Below are 21,973 nucleotides of genomic sequence, written 5' to 3'. Positions count from 1 at the left end.
AACTGGAAAATGAAAATGGAAAAAAGCGAAAAAAATTCTTTTTGCCCTTTTTCGTATTTTTCTTGTCCCACTTGAATCCAGATTTTGTACACAGTGGTACATTCAATTTGGGCTCTGTTTCACTTCTAGAGAACGTCGGACAATATTGTACAAATAATTCTCGTGATTCAAAATACAACTAGCTTGCTTTGCTCTCCATCGTCCATTTTGGTGGGCCCTGCTCCTTCATTTCAATGGACCCCACATGCCAAAAAGTACAATTTGCCTGTCATGGTCCTCCTAGTCCTAGATTCCTCGTTGAGGCACGCTTAAGCTTCGTGTCACTTAACCCCATGAACAACGTTACATATGGTTTTCCTGTAAAATGTAAATGTGTCACCTTTCAAACTATGTTAAAGTTATTGACATTTCTGGGGTTGTTTATTTAATGGATTAAAGTTTGATCTTTGTGGGTTTTTTTTGTGTAATTGCAGGTAAGCTTTGTGATAGTGAAGATCACTGCGATTTGTCCCATGAGATTGCTAGAAAGAGTAAGCGATTTGTTAAGATGGCAACAGAAAGATCCAAGCTTGAATCTTCCATGGAAGAGAGAAACCCTACCGATTTTCTCAGAATCCAGTCCTTTGTACCATACTCAAACCAGACCAGAGCCTCTGACACCAGAAGAAGAATCTGATCTTGAGCTCGCTCACCGGAGACTCGAAGAATTATCACGACGATGTGTTCAGGCCAACATCCCCTTGCTGGTTGACGCCGAGCACACCACCGTCCAGCCGGCGATCGATTACTTCACGTACTCTTCCGCCGTCGAGCATAACAGAGGCAACAACCCCATCATCTTCGGGACGATGCAGACGTACCTGAAAGATGCCAAAGAGAGGTTGTTGAAGACGACGGAAGTTGCCGACAAAATGGGAGTCCCAATGGGATTCAAACTCGTCCGAGGCGCTTACATGTCAACAGAGGGAAGACTCGCCGAGTCACTGGGTCAACCGTCTCCGATTCACAACACCATTGAAGACACCCACAAGTGCTTCAACGACTGTTCGTCTCTGATGCTGGAGAGGATCGCGAATGGCTCCGGGGCTGTCTCCGGCGGAGCGGTGGTCCTGGCGACGCATAACGTGGAGTCCGGGAAGCTCGCGGCGGCGAAAGCCTGGGAATTGGGGATGGGGAAGGTGAATCACAAGCTTGAATTTGCTCAATTATATGGAATGTCAGAAGGGTTATCGTACGGATTGAGCAACGCAGGGTTTCAGGTGAGCAAATATATGCCGTTCGGACCGGTGGAGATGGTGATGCCATATCTTCTGAGAAGAGCTGAAGAAAACAGAGGAATGTTGGCTGCTTCTGGGTTTGACAGGAAGCTCATGAGCAAGGAACTGGCAAGACGACTCCAAGCTTCTGTTTTCTGAAGAAGAAATCAAATTCCAGAAGAAAAGAAGCAGTGATGATGACGGTTTTAATAAAGATAAATAAGAGGAATAATGAGGTGGGATGGAAGTGTATGTTATTATGGGGGATAGTTTTTGCTTTTGAGATCCAAGAATGAGAAGGGAGTGTGAAGGAGGTGATGACGTGTGTATTCATGTAAAGATTATTTGGACAGATAAAAATTGTCTCTCTTTCTCTCTCTTGCTCTTTTTGAATTTCAGGTGAAAATTATTGTGGTTATATGTTAATCAGCCTTCTTGTAAAAATTGTGTATTATTATTTATATAATGTCATATGCTTTTAAAGTTGAATGTATGCCTCTCGTCCTATGTGTAAACTACCTATAGCTGAATTATGTAAAGAAAAGATGTAATCAAAATTACTTAAAAGTAGTAAATATATAAAAGATATATTAGAAATTAAAAAAAGGGAATAAAGGGCTGGAGAGAATAAGCGAAAAAAATATGACCAAAAAAAAATAGAAGTACAAATGAAATAAATCAAATGAAATGTGAGTGAAATTTGCCAACAGACCGGCTAGAGAAGGGCAAAAACCCTGGGGGAAAAGAGCTCTGTTGCTCCCGAAGGAATATAGTCGAAGACAAGGGTATGTAAATATTTTTAATATAAAAATAAATATAACAGTCTTTATTATTACCTCTAATATTTTATATAAAAATCGTTTGATTTTTATTTTGATCATAATATAAGATCCCAATCCACTTTGTCTCTCATATTTATTAATTTTTTCTTGTTATAGTGGTAATTCTAGTCAGTACACTTGATTAGCAAGAATATTTTAAAAAAGAAACTACCTATTTATTATAATAATTAATTTAACTAATTTTTTAATCTATTCAAGTTAATCAACTAGCTCTTATATTAAGAATCAAAAATAGTATTTTTTATTAAAATCACTTGAGTTTAGCCGGTGTAACTTATACTCCATCTGGTCCTTATTATAAGAAACTACTACCAAGTATTAATAACTAATTCACACGTACCGATAAAAATAGTTTAAAATATTAAATTTGTTATAAAATTTAAGTAACTTTTAAAGTATTGCCGCCATAAACTTTAACATCATATTAATGTTTTCTCTTATATATGAAAAAAAATATTTAATGCTTATTGAAACTATCATAAAATCTTATAAAAAGGAGTACAAATTTTTTCAGAAGTCTTATAATAAAGACAAGAGCAAGAAGCTTATTTTCAACAATTGGCAAACATTTTTATTTTGTATGTAGCTAAAAATGGGTTACAAACAATTAATGAAGAGATATACCTCAAGAGGGATTTTTCAACAATTTTTGTATAAAGGGCTAAAATATAGTTGAACACACGGACATATCCGGTTTATTAACTTCGACGAAGAACAAGCTGTGAAAATGACTTTTGTGGATATGTATGACTTTTAAAAGAAAGACCTTATATATATATATATATATATATATGTATATGTAGTTGTTTAAATCCACATGCATGATACTTTTAAATCCGTGAAGAATTTTCTATTGTAAGATGTTCCCAGACATTTTATATAGCTTTGAATTTTGACCGCTTTTAGTTATAGGACGGCATGATGATGAGGAGATGATGTGCGATCTTATCCTCCATGGGATCTATTGTATAATTTTTATGGCTCATATTTTCTCCAACTGAGACTTTAATTTTTGACCAATCCCAAGATAAAGATTATAGTTTTATAAGTTATTACAATCATATTTCCCTCATATCTTGTTATAATTCATTTGTTTTTTAAATAAATAATTCTTACTAGCAATTTTTTTATTGAGAATAATTCTATTCAAAATACTATCAACCTCTTTTAACAGAGATCTCAATGTTGATTTGTGTCGTTGAGATTTTTATTATGAGTTGATAAATGGGATGTTAATTATATTTTTTATGGATTGTCCCTAATTAAAATTTGCACAATTAATTTTTAATTGAAATTTATGATTTTAAATAAGAGTAAATTTAAAAAAAATTTCATTTTTAAACAAATCTAACATTCTAGAAGAAATTTCTGTTTGCTGCGTAAAATGACTGAAAAAAACGTTATAAAAAAAAAAAGACTTAGTTTCATATCAAGAAACATTCAAGTCTTGGTCATTAAGTTTATCCGATAAGATAAAGAGGGTGTAAGTATTATTTTATAATTTTTGCGGCTCATATTTTTTAAAAGTGAAACTTTAGCCAATCTCAAGGGAAAAAGAATAGTCTTACAAACCATACGAAACTTAGTTTCAGATCAAGAAACATTCAAGTCGTGGCCACTAATTTTATATGATAAGATAAAGAGGCTGTCGGAAGAGACTTGGAGGGGAGGAATTTGGACTTTCAGAATTAGACCGATTGATGTGATGTGCCTACAAAATGGCTCCAAATTCCCACCCTTGAAAGCTCACCAGTGAATTTTGTTTATACTTTTTGCCGTCTAATTGTTTTAGTAGTATAAAATTTTAATTTGATTTCTTTTTTTTTTTTTATGAAACAAGGGTAACAAGTACTATTCCTGAAATTTAAACTTGTGTTCTCTTCCTTATGAGAATGAATCATTACCATATCAACCAACAGCTTGTTAGTAATTTGATTTCTTTATTTTAAAAGATATCTTTTCAGTTCTCTAATTCTAACATTATTAATCTAAATTAAACTGAATATATTGGAATTTGAGAATTTTTTTAATATTTAAAATTTAATATTAGCATTGTTAATGACTTAAGATCAGAGAAAAAAAATATATTTTACAAAATTAAGGAATCAAAATAAAAGCTTGTACAAAGTTTTTTTACAAATACCAATAGCTGAAACCCAGAAACACTAGAAAAAAAAATTATTAGTACAACCTAACCCACAAAAACTCATAACAAAAGAAAAGAAAAGAAAAGAAGCAATAGTAGTTTTGAAACAACAACAGTCCAACTTAACACGGGAAGGTCTTATCAACAAAATTATAGTTAGGGAGTGTTTGAATAAAAATCAAATTATGATTTTAAAAATAATTGTACGATGTATAAAAACAGTATTTTATGAGAAGAGTAATTTTAAAATAACACACACACAACAAGAAGCTAATTTGTGACGACTTTTCCACCAATGTTTGCAATTGCTTTAAAAGCAACGTTATTAAGTGAAGGGGACCCATTTCCAGTTAAAATTTCGCATTGTTCACATTGAAAGGGACAAATTGTAAATTAATGCCTCCACCAGCCAACTTGCTTGATCCTATTCTCTATTCTGATTTGAGTAATCTAATTCCATAATGATCCCATTGATGATCCTTAAACCTTTTTGTTTAAGAATAATTGATGACATTTAAGTTTCAAAACATGATTTTTTTTTCCATCTTTTAAAAAAATATTTTAATAATAATTAGGTCTCCCAAAAAACAAAATCCTGAAAAGCAATTGCAGATATCGATTCAGATGTTGTAGACGGAAGTTCAGTCATAAACTGGAGTTACATTTGAAACTTTCACAATGAAAACTTCTCATTACAACTTATTTTCCTGCGATTAGATCATTCTTTTGGTACTTAAATATTATCCTCCTCTTTCCTTGTTCTATAAGAAAATATATTTGAATGTGATCAGATAAGAAATGTATTCTTACTTATCACATCAAGTGATCAAACAATTGAAAAAAGGTGGATTCTTTTACCATTTCTTGTAGATTCCATGGAATGGTCAGAAAAGAAAATTATGTGTTTAGTGGTGAATGCAATCTTACACTTTATTTCAAAATCTGTGTTTGAATAATTAAGACACCCGAAAAATTAGGCATGACTATTTCATTGAAAATATATAAGCATGACTACTTCATTGAAAATATATAAAGGTTGAAAATTAGGCATGATTATATATATTAGAATTTATTATTTGTAGGATGGAAATTTAAGTCCATATACTCAAAAAGGTCCTTTTCTATTTTTGTTTTTATTGGCTGATTGTGGAGCGTGATTCTCATGGAATTGAATGCGGTCCCTCCAATTGATATGGAAATCCACCTTATGGACGGCAGGGGAAAAAAGAAAGAAAGAAAGGAAATCCACATCCACATTATATATTTTAAAAAAATATTGAGTATTAAATAATAAAATTCAACTTTGTCCAATTGTTGAAATCAAATTTAATTAATTAAATGAGATTTCAACAACATTGATTTAACTAGTAAACATACAACTCATATCATACAGGAATATGCCTTCGAATCTTGATATAAGAACAATGTTAATATGTAACTTATAGTATCTCCTATTAAAAAAATGGGATTTCATGGCAAGCCACAATATCCTTATTTACAAAAAACCCAGTCTTGGCGGTTCCATAAGTATATTGTTTTAATTGTGGTGATCTCCTAAAGTCAACTTATTTAAACTTTCCATGATAATAATACTTTAAAAAAAAAAGAATATGACGGGTGCTCCTTTTTATTTTTTTTATAAGTTATAATTATTTTAAAAGGTCTGGTATTTTTTATGAATTACCCTTTGGGAATGTCTAAGTGTTATTTTTTTCACTTTACTCATGAATAAATAAATAAATAATTTATCTCTTCTTCTTTTTCCTCCTATGTTCATGAGATTCAACAAATTTTTACATTGGCTATCGAGGGTCTAACACAACCCTCCTCCTTTATCTGAGCTTAGGACTAGCTATACTACAGGCAGAGTATAGTGAATGAGGGAAGCAAATGTGCAACTCAAAACTTACAAGACTTGCTAATTAGCGAAGATGATCGGAATTTGATTTTTTACTGCAAGATCTGCACCGGAGAGGTTAAGGAAGCTTTCAAGAAAATAGACAATAGTAAAACCATTGGGCTTGATGGTATTCCTATTGAAGTTTGAACATATCTAGGCGAGAATGATGAATTGTGGCTAACCAAACTTTTTAATGAAATTTTACGATCCAATAATATACCAGATGAATGGAGGAAAATGATTTTAGTTCATATTTACAATAATAAAAGAGATATTCAAAATTGTGTAAGCTACAGAGGAATAAAACTTATGAGCCATACGATAAAATTGTGAGAAAAAGTGATTGAACATAGGTTGAGATTGGAGACTTCTCTTTCGAAAAACCAATTTGGATTTATGCCGGAGAGACCCACAACTAAAACAATCTATTTACTAAAGGGTTTAATAGAAAGATATAGGAATAAAGGAAAGGATTTACATATGGTTTTTATTGACTTGAAAAAAGCTTATGATCCTATGCCAAAAGAATTATTTTGAAAGGCTTTGGAAAAGAAAAGCGTACGGGTTGCTTATATCAAAGCAATATAAGATGTGTATGAGGGGGTAACTACTAGTGTAAGAATGCCAAGAGATAAGATAAAAGACTCCCTATTAAGATTGACCTACATCAGGGATCTTCTTTGAGTCCTTACTTGTTCAATATTGTATTGGATGTTCTAATATAGTTTATTCAAGAAAAAATCCCTAAGTGCATGCTTTTTACAAATGACATAGCCCTCATGGTGAAATCAAAAGAAGAGATTAATTTTATATTAGAGTTATGGAGAAGGACTTTAGAGTCGAAATGTTTTCGCTTGAGTATGAACAAAACAAAATATGTGCATTGTAATTTTGAGAGAAAGCAAGGCAATGGTGATTTGGAGGTGAAGATGAGGGATTAAATCATTCTTTAAGTATCAAAGTTTAAATACCTAGGATCTATTGTACATGAGGATGGTGAAATTGATATGGACATTTCTCATAGAATACAAGCTGACTGGTTAAAGTAGAGGAAGGCTACCAGAGTTATTTGTGATAAGAAGGTACCTATAAGAAGCTTAAGGAAAAATTTCATCAGATTGCTATAAGACCAGTTATATTGTACGGTAGTGAATGTTGGGCGATAAAGGAAAAACAAGAGTAGGATAGCAGAAATGAGGATGTTAAGATGGATGTGTAGCCATACAAGAAAAGATAAGATTTGAAATGAAAATATCAGAGCAAGAGTCGGTGTGGTGCCTATCCAAGAAAAAATAGTTGAACATCGCTTGAAGTGGTTTGGACATATACAGAGAAGGCCATTGGAGGCCCACGTGAGGAGGGTAGATCAGATAGTATGGAGTTCCATAAAAAAAAGTAAAGGAAGACGGAAAAGAATGCTAAATGAGGTCATTAAACAAGACCTCCTGGTCAACAACATATCTAAGGATTGGGTTGTTAATAGAGCACAATGGCATCGTGTGATTCACATAGTCGACCACATATCGTAGGATAAGACTTGTTGTTGTTGTATCTCTTATTTTTTTTCCTGCTCATTCTCTCACATCTTTTTCCTCAGTATCATTAAGAGTATGTTTGGGAGAAAAATACATTTCTTGCACATTTATTTTTTTAACTAATTTTAATTACCAATGTTTACAAATTCAGCGGTCCAATCCAATCTATTAAAAATAAGCACAATAATAAAATCCAACCAAATCAAATCGTAATAACTAGTCAAGTTAGACCAAATTCAAGACCAAGCAATCAAACCATTTAATATGGTCTGGTTTGGTTTGGCTTGGATAAATTTTTTATTGGGAAAATGACATTGAGGTCCCATGGAGAACAAAATACATCAAATAGGTCCCCTGAAATCTGATAATTTTTTTGAAGTCCCAAAGGGACTTAGATGCAATTTTCAGAATCCACTAATTACCGTTTTGCCCTGCCCCTGCCATCAGAAAAAAAAGACGGGAGAATGAACTTTGAGGATTTCCTGCGCAGAAGCTTGAGGGAGAAGACATTGGGAAAGAGAGAAGGAGCCATTTATGATGAAAAATCTTCTCCATTACCATTATTGAACTCCAAAGTGCTTCCATGTGAATCTTCACAAATCTTGAGGTGTGAAACTTTCTTTTCTCTCCTCTCCTACCTTTCTTGACAGATTCTGGATTTGTTTGGGAATGAGAAATCAAAAAATCGTTTTTGCCTTGGGTATTTCAAAGCTTTTGTTTTTGGTTTAGGATTCAGAAGTTAATGAATGGAAAAGCTGTGTTTTTTGTTGGTGTGTGTTGTGATTTAAGTTGGGTGTGTAGAATGATAATGGGTGCTCTGTTTTTGGGTTGTTTTTGGGTGGTTTTCCTCTGTTCTGACGTTACTTTAGTGGCAAAGGAAGAAAAAGATGAAGGTTAGTGAGGGTAGAAACCCTTAGCACGAAATGGGATTGTGTTGTCAATCAGGCCGCGATTGTTGTCAATGTGTGCCGCCACACTTGTCAATGTAGCTCCTTAAGTTGTCAATGACAGTTGCATGCTGGTTGATACAGGTTTAAGTTACTGATGGTATTTCAAAGCTTTTGTTTTTGGTTTAGGATTCAGAAGTTAATGAATGAAAAAGCTGTGTTTTTTGTTGGTGTGTGTTGTGATTTAAGTTGGGTGTGTAGAATGATAATGGGTGCTCTGTTTTTGGATTGTTTTTGGGTGGTTTTCCTCTGTTCTGACGTTACTTTAGTGGCAAAGGAAGAAAAAGACGAAGGTTAGTGATGGTAGAAACCCTTAGCACGAAATGGGATTGTGTTGTCAATCAGGCCGCGATTGTTGTCAATGTGTGCTGCTACACTTGTCAATGTAGCTCCTTAAGTTGTCAATGACAGTTGCGTGCTTCTTGATGCAGGTTTAAGTTACTGATGGCAAGTACGTCTGGAAAACATCTATTTTGCTTTGTTCACATAGGGAGAAAGTTTATAAATGATGAAGAAGATGATATGAGATATGTGGGAGGAAGTGTAAGAACAACCAATGTAAAGGAGGGCACAAGTTATGAAGAATTGAAGGAAATTATATCATCAATTGCTGGAAAAAAAAAAGCAACTCATTTCTTTTGAAATTCTCAGTTGTGTGAAGAGAATTTTTTGTAAATGGATATACACCAATAGTTAGTTTTGTAACTATATGCAACCCTTATGTTTTTTTTTTGGATGGATTGTGAAATAAGTGTAGTTTTATGTATATGAAGGTACAAATAAAAGTTGGCTATGAATTGGCATATTAGATTCTGCTATCATTTCAGTTGTCATTACCTGTACCCTGTATTATCATTAGACCTGTTATGACTTGTCAATAGAGCACTGTGACTTGTCAATTAATTTGCTGATATAAGTTGTCAACAATATGAATTCAAGTTATTTAACCTGTTTTAGTATCATATGATATTTTCAATTACTTTATCATATTATATTTTGGTTATATTGTCATATATAATCATTATTAATAAAGTGTCAATGGTGACACTATGACTTATCAATGGTCGCACTGTAACTTGTCAATAGTGGCACTATGACTTATCAATAGTGGTACACTGACTTGTCAATGGTAGCACTGTGACTTGTTGTTCGCCGAATAACTTCTTAAAACGGTTGGGTGCCGCGGCGAATATGATTAGGAGTCGCAGCGCCTTGCACAGAATGACAGCTATTTGGGACAGATGGGGGGCCGCGACGGATTTATATGGTCACAAGTGATATTAACAATTTCATAACAAATAAATGTGTGAATATTAACAATTGATATTCAAAATTTTTACAACTGAACGTGTCATTTATTTATAATGTTAAGTAATATTTGTATTAAAATATAATTATTAAGAAGAAGGTGTTACTCAAATTTATATTCAATTGATAAGGGACAGTGCCTTCATTAACAAGTCACAGTGCCACCATTGACAAATTATAATGCCACCATTGACAAGTCAGTGTGCCACCATTGATAACTGATAATTCGCCACGGCGTCTGACCATATCTGCCGCGACTCCCCCATCTGTTCCAAGGAGCTGTCATTCTGTGTAAGGCGCTGCGGCTCTTGATCATATCTGCCGCAGCACCCAACCCTTTTAAGAAGTTATTCGATAAACAACAAGTCACAGTGCTACCATTGACAAGTCAGTGTGCCACCATTAACAAGTCATAGTGTCACCATTGACAAGTCATAATGCTACCATTGACAAGTCAGTGTGCCACCATTGACAAGTCATAGTGCCACCATTGACAAGTCAGTGTGCCACTATTGACAATTGATAATTCACCGCGGCGTTTGACCATATCCGTCGCAGCTCCCCCATCTGTCCCAAGTAGCTGTCATTCTGTGCAAGGCGCTGCGGCTCCTAATCATATTCGCCGCGGCACCCAACCGTTTTAAGAAGTTATTCGGCGAACAACAAGTCACAGTGCTACCATTGACAAGTCAGTGTGCCACTATTGATAAGTCATAGTGCCACTATTGACAAGTCACAGTGCGACCATTGATAAGTCATAGTGTCACCATTGACACTTTATTAATAATGATTATATATGACAATATAACCAAAATATAATATGATAAAGTAATTGAAAATATCATATGATACTAAAACAGGTTAAATAACTTGAATTCATATTGTTGACAACTTATATCAGCAAATTAATTGACAAGTCACAGTGCTCTATTGACAAGTCATAACAGGTCTAATGACAATACAGGGTACAGGTAATGACAACTGAAATGATAGCAGAATCTAATATGCCAATTCATAGCCAACTTTTATTTGTACCTTCATATACATAAAACTACACTTATTTCACAATCCATCCAAAAAAAAAACATAAGGGTTGCATATAGTTACAAAACTAACTATTGGTGTATATCCATTTACAAAAAATTCTCTTCACACAACTGAGAATTTCAAAAGAAATGAGTTGCTTTTTTTTTATCCAGCAATTGATGATATAATTTCCTTCAATTCTTCATAACTTGTGCCCTCCTTTACATTGGTTGTTCTTACACTTCCTCCCACATATCTCATATCATCTTCTTCATCATTTATAAACTTTCTCCCTATGTGAACAAAGCAAAATAGATGTTTTCCAGACGTACTTGCCATCAGTAACTTAAACCTGCATCAAGAAGCACGCAACTGTCATTGACAACTTAAGGAGCTACATTGACAAGTGTAGCAGCACACATTGACAACAATCGCGGCCTGATTGACAACACAATCCCATTTCGTGCTAAGGGTTTCTACCATCACTAACCTTCATCTTTTTCTTCCTTTGCCACTAAAGTAACGTCAGAACAGAGGAAAACCACCCAAAAACAATCCAAAAACAGAGCACCCATTATCATTCTACACACCCAACTTAAATCACAACACACACCAACAAAAAACACAGTTTTTTCATTCATTAACTTCTGAATCCTAAACAAAAAACAAAAGCTTTGAAATACCATCAGTAACTTAAACCTGTATCAACCAGCACGCAACTGTCATTGACAACTTAAGGAGCTACATTGACAAGTGTGGCGGCACACATTGACAACAATCGCGGCCTGATTGACAACACAATCCCATTTCGTGCTAAGGGTTTCTACCCTCACTAACCTTCATCTTTTTCTTCCTTTGCCACTAAAGTAACGTCAGAACAGAGGAAAACCACCCAAAAACAATCCAAAAACAGAGCACCCATTATCATTCTACACACCCAACTTAAATCACAACACACACCAACAAAAACACAGCTTTTTCATTCATTAACTTCTGAATCCTAAACCAAAAACAAAAGCTTTGAAATACCATCAGTAACTAAACCTGTATCAACAGCATGCAACTGTCATTGACAACTTAAGGAGCTACATTGACAAGTGTGGCGGCACACATTGACAACAATCGCGGCCTGATTGACAACACAATCCCATTTCGTGAAGGGTTTCTACTCTCACTAAACCTTCATCTTTTTCTTCCTTTTTTGCCACTAAAGTAACGTCAGAACAGAGGAAAAACACCCAAAACAACCCAAAAAACAGAGCACCCATTATCATTCTACACCACCCAACTTAAATCACAACACACACCAACTAAAAACACAGCTTGTCCATTCATTAACTTCTGAATCCTAAACAAAAAACAAAAGCTTTGAAATACCCAAGGTAAAAACGATTTTTTGATTTCTCATTCCCAAACAAATCCAGAATCTGTCAAGAAAGGTAGGAGAGGAGAGAAAAGAAAGTTTCACACCTCAAGATTTGTGAAGATTCACATGGAAGCACTTTGGAGTTCAATAATGGTAATGGAGAAGATTTTTCATCATAAATGGCTCCTTCTCTCTTTCCCAATGTCTTCTCCCTCAAGCTTCTACGTAGGAAATCCTCAAAGTTCATTCTCCGTCTTTTTTTCTGATGGCAGGGGCAGGGCAAAACGGTTAATTAGTGGATTCTGAAAATTGCATCTAAGTCCCTTTGGGACTTCAAAAAAATTATCAGATTTCAGGGGGACCTATTTGAGTATTTTGTTCTCCATGGGACCTCAATGTCATTTTCCCTTTTTTATTATAGTTAGAGGTTTATAATTAAATTGCAAAGTTTTTTTATGAGGTGTATATGATTATAAGTTTTTTTTATTACTTGAATTGTATTTATTTGTTTGGCAAAAAAAAAAAGACTTGTGTTTCTGACTGAAACCTTGTCTCTCATAAAGGAGAGAAGGGAAAAAAAGGCAAATTAAAGTCCTAGATTATTTTAACAAGTCTAAGGCTAGGCAGTTTCATAGACCAAGTCCAATCTCATGTAACTTTGAGTTAGTATTAAACTAAACTAGATTACCGATTGTCTAGTTTTCTCCAGACCATACTTCAGATTGTTGGCTAACCCAGTATTATCTAGTATATGCATCTGCCTTATTTTAATCTGCATCATTTGCTTATTATTTCTAATTTTTAAAAAATGACCCGACGGAGTATGATCAAAGCAAAGAAAGAATTGGTTTTGGTGAGGTACGCATGTGGCACCAGGTAGGCTTGTTGAGGACAAGCACATCCAATTCATTTCACCTAACCGCGAGAAACAAATAAAACATGTAATGTACTGTCTCATTATAATAAAGCTCCTCCTCCTACTACTACCATGCCAAATTGAGTAGCCCCTTATTATTATTCCCAACCAAGATATCTTTTTATAACCATCAAGATTTATTTTTCTACTTTAATTTATATTTGATGCATATTATAGATTCCACAGAATCTGCATCCGTATTTTCGACGGCAGAAGAATCATAAATACAGATTCCACAGAATGGTGTGAGAAAAGAACAAGGAAGCATGCATGTGATTGCTTAGTGGAAGAATCTAGAAAACAAATTATATTTAGGTGGCAGGTGTCTTTAAAAGATAAAATTAATTTTGTTAACAGGTAACGTTGTTCGGTTTTTAAACTTCTGGAATCACATTGAATTTTAAAAAATTTCTGAGACAATATTGCTCTCAAGTAAAAACTTATGAGACAAAATTAGATCTTACTACTCTGTCTCTTATTATAAGATCTTTTTAACTAAATTACGCAGTTTAAGAAAGCAGTTAAAATTAGTCAAAAGCAATTAATATGTAGCAAATGCAATTTTTTTCCAAATATACCCTTAAATATAAATGGGTAGATGTGAGAGAATAATAGTGAGATAAATGAAGAAAGAGAATGTATTAAATGCATTAAACTAGGGATAAAATAGGTAATAATATATTAAATGTTCAAATAAATTCAAAAGGAATCTTATAAAAAAAGATAAATCTATTTAAAAAATTAGATTTTATAATAAAAGATGGAGGGAGTAATTTTTTAGGCCCTGGTTGTCCCTTCAAGAACCTAGTTCATGATAAAAAGCTATCTTTTTGTTTTGAATAACTAAAAAACAAAAAACGAAAAAAAGAGGCAGCACTTATTTAACTGATGGAACACAAAGGTTGGTTGGTTTGTTTTTATACGGCTCTGTTTATTAATTATTTGCTTCCTTTGTGATGGAAATTTAATGCAAATTAAATTTCAGTTCACATCCACTAACTTTTCCCTCAAAAATTGTATCAAACCTAAACCTAAACATGAGGCTTTGTTATTTGATGATTTGATCAGCAGAAAAATGAGATCATATCAGCCATGATTCCAACTACCGACTTGTGGGGACAGGTTCTTTATAGTGTACGCCACCACACATTTCAGAGAAAAGGACAAAGGCATTAAATTAATTTCACCGAACCCGCCATCCTGTGGTGAGAAGCAAGATATTTAATTGTCTCATTAATCTAATCGTTGAATTTGAAAAGCAACTAGTAATTAAGACTAACACACATGCCAAACTGAGAGGAAAGGTTGTACCTTCAAATCTTAACTAATATATTATTCTTCCCTTAAGAAAATATCTGCCTCACATGCACAACTAACTCAAGTTTTTCCCCCCAACAATTTAGGTAAATTTGAGTCACAGGATTTAAGAGTTAAGATAGATTTTAATTCAACAAATAATTTATATAATATATAGTTACAGAATCCTTATATATTATAAGTGGACTGATTTTCATAGGCCCTAACTTGAGTTTTTAAATTCATCTTGAGTTGAAAATTTAGACTTGAGCAAAGTCTTCTTGGTTACTGCGTTCAATTATAAATATAGGATTTAGTTCATGATAAAAATTATACCATAAATTAGATTTTATATTTATGACTGAAGTAGTATTAGTTCATTCTTTTCCCAAATAGCAAACCACAAGCTCCATATATTTTTATAGAAGACCTGTAAGCAATGAATCTAACTGGTCTAAAATTAATTTTAACACAAAAGTTGTAGATCTGAATCTCTCTCAATATAAAAACATCATTAGCAAATAATTAAGCTGGAAGTAATTATGCGTGTTCTGGTTGAAGAGCCAACTCACTTGAGTTTCTGCCCTCATTCAAAAAATTAATATTAACCACCCCATTTTTAATATTTTAGTAGGTTATTTTTTCCAGCATTAAACGTAAACCAAATATATAAATAAAATAAAATACTACCATAATTGGCTCCTATATAGCAAAACAAAGCCAATAATTCTATTGTTAGGCAGATGGAATATCCTTCGAGTCTCAATCAATGTTGAGTCAGAAGGCCATAATGCTTTGCTTAGAATGAATAAGACTTGCATTTCGTTCCTTTTCCACTTGCCTAAGCACTCCATAGTGAAGAGAGAGACATATACTTGGAAGTGCTTGTGCACAAAATTTACCGTGTCAAGGTCTTATAGCCCCACTCACATCAACCATATTTCTTAAGGTTTTTTTTTTCCTGTAAGTATGAAGTTGTGAGTTTGTGGAGTATATAATGTGTTTGTGAGTCATGGGGGGAAAAAAATATTATGTGGTTCACAGTGAAATCCCCAAAATTTGAAGACATTTTTTTAGTTTGTTAATTTATTAATGGTCAAAAATAATTGACAGTGAACTTTTTAACAACTATTTTGCAAGAAATTGGGCATAAGAGGATGCACATAGGAAGATTCAAACATCATATCTTAATTCAAAATCTCACAATTGTGAGTTTATTGACCATTTCACTTATATGCACTCATATCAGTTTAAAATATAAGTTTCAAGTTTTTTAAGGGGTCTTGTCTTTCCTATAAGTTACAATTTGAATTTGTTTGATTAATTAATTAGTTTGTTTTAATTTTACCTCTAATTCTCTAACATTTGCCACGCTTCTCTCATTATCTTTTTTCATATATTCTCTTTTATCATTTTTTTCACTTACTTTTTTGTATAAATAATAAGGACATATTTAAAAAAATAACTTATATATTTATTATTTTTAACTAATTCTAACTGACTTCTTATTAGTTATTTGAAGTTTATATTTTGAACCATATTAGTTATTATTAAACTAAACTCTATTAGATGCAGGGCCAATCCATTTATACTTCACATCCTAATATATAGTTGCTACTTTTATTATTTATAGTAATAGCTTATTACTGTTTTCGATTCTAATTATAATACCTCGTTTGTAATCTACAAATGAGATCTTATAACTAGGACCGAAGGTAGTACTATGTAATGTTCATTGCAATGAATCACAGCTCATAAGTGCATCAATCGCTAATACTTCTAAATAATGTGCCTTACAAGGAACCTTATATAGTAGTTGATGACTTGAAAATAGCAGTGCAATTTTCTATATTATTATATATATAAATATTATTATTTATTTTATTGTATATCTTTAATTTTTATTTTTTTAATGTTTAAATATTCCTCGAATTGCAGAGGTCCAGTTATGAAGTTATTATGACTCCCTTAAATTTTACTCATGTGCCTTTTCGTTGGGAATACTCTTATAAGCTATTTTTAACTCTTATAAAATTGAATGATAAAATTAAACATTCATTTAAAAAAATTAATAATGTCACTTATAAATAAGCCTTATCTCTCTAACTTATAAATAAGACTAGAAAAATGACTTTATTTTGACTATTATTTTTAGTTATTACATTTATTACTTGAATCAGACTTATATTGATAGGAAGAGTAAATTAAAAATTTGCAAGAAAGACAATCATAAATCCCAAAAATTTATGTAGAATGATTTACATTTAGAACTATAAATTCTTGTTAAAATATGACCGACATAAAAAGAATGAAGGAGTGCACTGTACACCCATGTATATAACCCCCTAACATTTGACATTTTAATACTGAAAAAGCACACTAATTAACAAAAAGAATTTTATTTGAAAAAAAAAAATCAAAAAGAATGATTTTCCACTTTTAAAGACCGAAAAATTATCATCACATGATGCAAAAGTTCAAAATCATATAGACAACAACTTGAATGCTAGACCAAACATAGATACTTCACTTAAAGGAAATATTTATACTTTTCCGTAATATAAATTACACTATGAAAAGAGTCTTATTATTTAAAATCAGAAGAGTATGTTATATTTTTATCATGAGAAAAAATAAACACTTAAAATTTTCTGTCAAAAAATAAAAAATTAGTGGGTTTCGTTCAATTGAAGGCACATGGGGTCCGGTCCAAAAGCAAAAGCGAAATTGACTTGCAATTTGGAAAATAACTTGTTAAGAAAACCATATTCACTTGAAACACTTCAACTTGCAAGTTGTAATTATGATTCCAAACGACAAGATTTTGATTCCGCCGCCCACCACATTTGCGGGAGTGGATTCCTCAGATTCCAACGTTTGACGCCGACAATTCAAAATTCTGACCCTGAATCATGTGGTGCGTGCTTCATGTTCTGGGAATCTAAAGATCCTGGGAATCTGCGAGTTTCCAGTCATGTGTGAGCAGCGAGATTCCACACGAGAAATTAAAATGTCAGGCAGAATCTTGACTAGGCAGGAGAGATAAATTATAAAATGATAAAACCAGAAGGTAATGATGCTCTGAATCTGAATCTAAAGACTAAACTTTTTGGGAAAATCACTCAAAAACCCAAAATTTGAATTTAATCACTAAAAACCCTCAAGGAATATAAATATGTTATTATTTAGAAACTATCATCACATGCTGCTAATTTGTTGAGACCTTTTAATGATTACTGCTGCTTGTTTGGCAACCCGTCAAAATCACTTTTGAAAAGTATTTTTTCGTAAAATGAAACAAATTTTTTCACATATTTACTTCGTAAACTGTAAAAACACTTTTGAAACTATGGTTTGGTTTCCATCCAAACACCAATTTCTTTTGTAAGACTTTTTGATAGTTTCAACCATTATTGAGCATTTTATTTTATATATACTCATATTTAATAAGGATAATAAAAAAATAAAAATTAGCATTATCTCTAATTCTAACTATAAAACCTTATTTATAGTTTATAAATGAGATTATATAATTATAATCGAAGGTAGTAGTATGATGTTAAAATTTAGTGTATTTAATAATACTAGCATTGGAAATAACTTGAATTGTATGACAAATTTATTGTTTGTGATTTTTTTTATTTATCTGTCATATGGGTGAATTAGTTAGAAAGTCCTTATAATATATCCCACATTACGGGGAGTATATTCATTCTTTACAATCTCATAATGATTTTCCCAATTTTTTTGGTTTATTAATTATTATTCTTGTTAGAAGTAACAAGTTAAAAAAATATTTTATTATTAACTATAAGCAATATTACAGATTTTTATAAGTTAGAGGGATACTAATTAGTTCAACTATTTCACCGGAGACCAAATATAAAAGAGCATAATGTTTGGTTTTTTCTTGTTCGCCGGCATAATGTTTGGTTTAACTAATAGTAGTAACACCATGCTCATTACAACGATGACTGCGAAGTGTTTGCCACACTTTGTATCATTTAGATAAATTTTGGATAATCCATATTGAACTAAATTTTTTTATAAATTTTATATAATTTTTTGTTTTAATAGATGCAGAAGTCAAAATAAATATAATCTTATAACTAACACTTTCTTTTAAGAAATAAATTTATCATTAAAAAATTATATATTAAAAATTTTAAATTTGAATAATCCATGTCTGATTTTAGATAGTTTAAATTGTATTACAATGATTAGCACATGATACTTATTACTGTTATGAGCAATAAGTACCCATGACATGCTCACAAACTTTTAAGTTGGACTGAGGAATTTGAAGGGATTTTGTTTTAAAAAATATCTTTTTATCATATTGTACAAAAAATTAATTGAACTATATTAATTGTTTATTTATTTTTTTATCAACAAATTTCTATTTACCGTTAACATGTATTTCATGATATACAAGAATTTTTTTATTTTATATTTTATGATATAAATTTTTATCTTGTTTTTGTCTTTTAAGATGTATTTAAATCAGTAAAACTTATCTCACCAGAAGAAGTAGCAAAAATTGCATTAATTAAAATAGAATAATGTATAAGTTACTTTTCTTTTGTGAAAAATAAAAGTATGCACACATTGAAATGGATGGTATATATAATTTTAATGAAATTCATGGAAATTTTGTATGAATGATTCATTTATTCTTCCGCAAGAAGACAAGAATGATCAATTTGCTTTTATACTGTGGCCAAAAAAAAAAAAGAATTTGCTTTTGCAGAAGAAATTCCCACATAATTAAAAACCGAAATGAAAAATCAATGGTGGCGCAATTAGCGGTTGGCTTGATTGATTAGCATGTATTACCTCCGGTCCTAATTATAAGAACTAGTTAACTAATTTGAGAAGATTAAAAAAGTAAGTTAAATTAGTTATTTATAATAAATATGTGTTGTTTTTCCTAAAATATCCTTATTAATCAAGTTTATTGGTTAAAACTATCATTATTAAATGGATTACTTTGAAAAAAGTACATAAATATAAAAGACAAAGTGGATTGAGGTCTTATAATTAGAATTAAAAGAAAAGTTAAACAAAACCTTATATCAAGTACCGAGAGTAGTATTATTTTTTTTTTTGTATGAAAATTTTAGGTAAAGGATTGGATTCACTCACAAGTCACAAGCCGAACTAGCCAATTACATACAATCCAACCATTTGTTGAAAGATGCCAAAGAGGGGTTGTTGAAGACGACGGAAGTTGCCGACAAAATGGGAGTCCCAATGGGATTCAAACTCGTCCGAGGCGCTTACATGTCAACAGAGGGAAGACTCGCCGAGTCACTGGGTCAACCGTCTCCGATTCACAACACCATTGAAGACACCCATAATTGCTTCAACGACTGTTCGTCTCTGATGCTGGAGAGGATCGCGAATGGCTCCGGGGCTGTCTCCGGCGGAGCGGTGGTCCTGGCGACGCATAACGTGGAGTCCGGGAAGCTCGCGGCGGCGAAAGCTTGGGAATTGGGATGGGGAAGGTGAATCACAAGCTTGAATTTGCTCAATTATATGGAATGTCAGAAGGGTTATCGTACGGATTGAGCAACGCAGGGTTTCAGGTGAGCAAATATATGCCGTTCGGACCGGTGGAGATGGTGATGCCATATCTTCTGAGAAGAGCTGAAGAAAACAGAGGAATGTTGGCTGCTTCTGGGTTTGACAGGAAGCTCATGAGCAAGGAACTGGCAAGACGACTCCAAGCTTCTGTTTTCTGAAGAAGAAATCAAATTCCAGAAGAAAAGCAGCAGTGATGATGATGGTTTTAATAAAGATAAATAAGAGGAATAATGAGGTGGGATGGAAGTGTATGTTGTTATGGGGGAGAGTTTTTTGCTTTTGAGATCCAAGAATGAGAAGGGAGTGTGAAGGAGGTGATGACATGTGTATTCATGTAAAGATTATTTGGACAGATAAAAATTGTCTCTCTTTCTCTCTCTTGCTCTTTTTGAATTTCAGGTGAAAATTATTGTGGTTATATGTTAATCAGCTTTGTAAAAATTGTGTATTATTATTTATATAATGTCATGTGCTTTTAAAGTTGAATGTATGCCTCCCGTCCTAAGCGTAAACTACCTATAGTTGAATTATGTAAAGAAAAGATGTAATTAAAATTAGTTAAAAGTAGTAAATATATAAAAGATATGTTAGAAATAAAAAAAAATGGAATGGAATAAAAGGCTGGATAGAATAAGCGAAAAAAATATGACCAAAAATAATTAGAATCTAATTTTTAATATAAGAGCTTATTTAATTTTTATTTTGATTCTACATATAAAATTCTAATCCACTTTGTTTTTCATATTTATCAATTTTTGTATAGTAATTCTTGTTATAGTGATAGTTCTAACCAGTACATTTGATTAGGAAAAATATTTTTAAAATGACAATACCTATTTATTATAAATAATTAATTTAACTAATTTTTTTAATCTACTTAAATTAATTAATTAGTTCTTATATTAAGAATCAGATGTAGTATTTTTTATTAAAATCACTTGAGTTTAGCCAAAGTAAATTTTAGTCTATCTGGTCCTTATTATAAGAAACTATTACTAAGCATTAATAACTAATTCACACGTACCAATAAAAATAGTTTAAAATATTAAATTTGTTATAAAATTTAAGTAACTTTTAAAGTAGGGAGAATTAAAATGAGGTCCCAAGCAAGAAAAATAATTAAAAAAAAAGTTCCAGAGGTTGTCATTCTCACTATAAAACTTGTTATTATAGGCTATTGAGGTTGTTATTGGGACCTTTCGATAATTATTTCTTTTCTGTGGGATTGGTTGTAATTCCCCTTTTAAAGTATTGCCGTCATTAGCTACATTAAATTTCAACACCATATTAATTTTTTCTCTCATATATAAAAAAATATTTAATATTTATTGAAACTAAGAAAAATGACAATAAAATACTTTTTGAATTTCAAAATAACAAATTAGGTATCCGAATAAACAAAATGACAAAGAAAACATCAGGTACCAATCTGAAATTTTGATTTTTGGCCTCAAAACATGTTGCAAAACTCATTGACAAAGTAGTAATTCTCACCATGAAAATTGTAAACCCCACTATGTGTTTTGTAAAATTCAACGTGGAATTGTGTTTGTTTTTTATAGAAAAGTTACCCAACCTCTCAAAACAGGTTGCAAAACCCATTGAATAAGTAGTAAATCTCACTATGAAAGTTGTAAATCTCTCTATGTGTTTGTAAAACTCGGTGTGGAATTATAGTTTTTTTACAAAAAAACTTGCCCAACCCTTCAAAATAGGTTGCAAAACTCATTGATAAAATAGTAACTCTCACTATAAAAGCTAAAAATCCCACTATGTGTTTTATTAAAATTACTTGAGTTTAGCCGGTGTAACTTATACTCTATCTGGTCCTTATTATAAGAAACTACTA

At 32.1% G+C, this 21,973-nt stretch overlaps 1 protein-coding gene across 1 annotated transcript; it reads left to right on the top strand.

The window, feature by feature from the left end:
• The first annotated feature begins 109 nt into the window (after positions 1 to 109).
• On the top strand, positions 110 to 20,610 carry LOC114747984 (proline dehydrogenase 1, mitochondrial-like). The gene is given in 3 exon segments (XM_028936343.1): positions 110 to 880; positions 19,749 to 20,035; positions 20,038 to 20,610. Coding segments are annotated over 3 exon segments (900 nt in total). The 5' UTR covers positions 110 to 512; the 3' UTR covers positions 20,283 to 20,610.
• The last annotated feature ends 1,363 nt before the right edge of the window (positions 20,611 to 21,973 follow it).

Source organism: Neltuma alba, unplaced genomic scaffold, assembly GCF_004799145.2.
Source record: "Neltuma alba isolate B1F8T4 unplaced genomic scaffold, ASM479914v2 tig00005544_pilon, whole genome shotgun sequence".
Taxonomy (NCBI): Eukaryota; Viridiplantae; Streptophyta; class Magnoliopsida; order Fabales; family Fabaceae; genus Neltuma; species Neltuma alba.
Note: the sequence above shows the minus strand (reverse complement) of the source record. Positions and strands in the feature narration are given on the sequence as shown.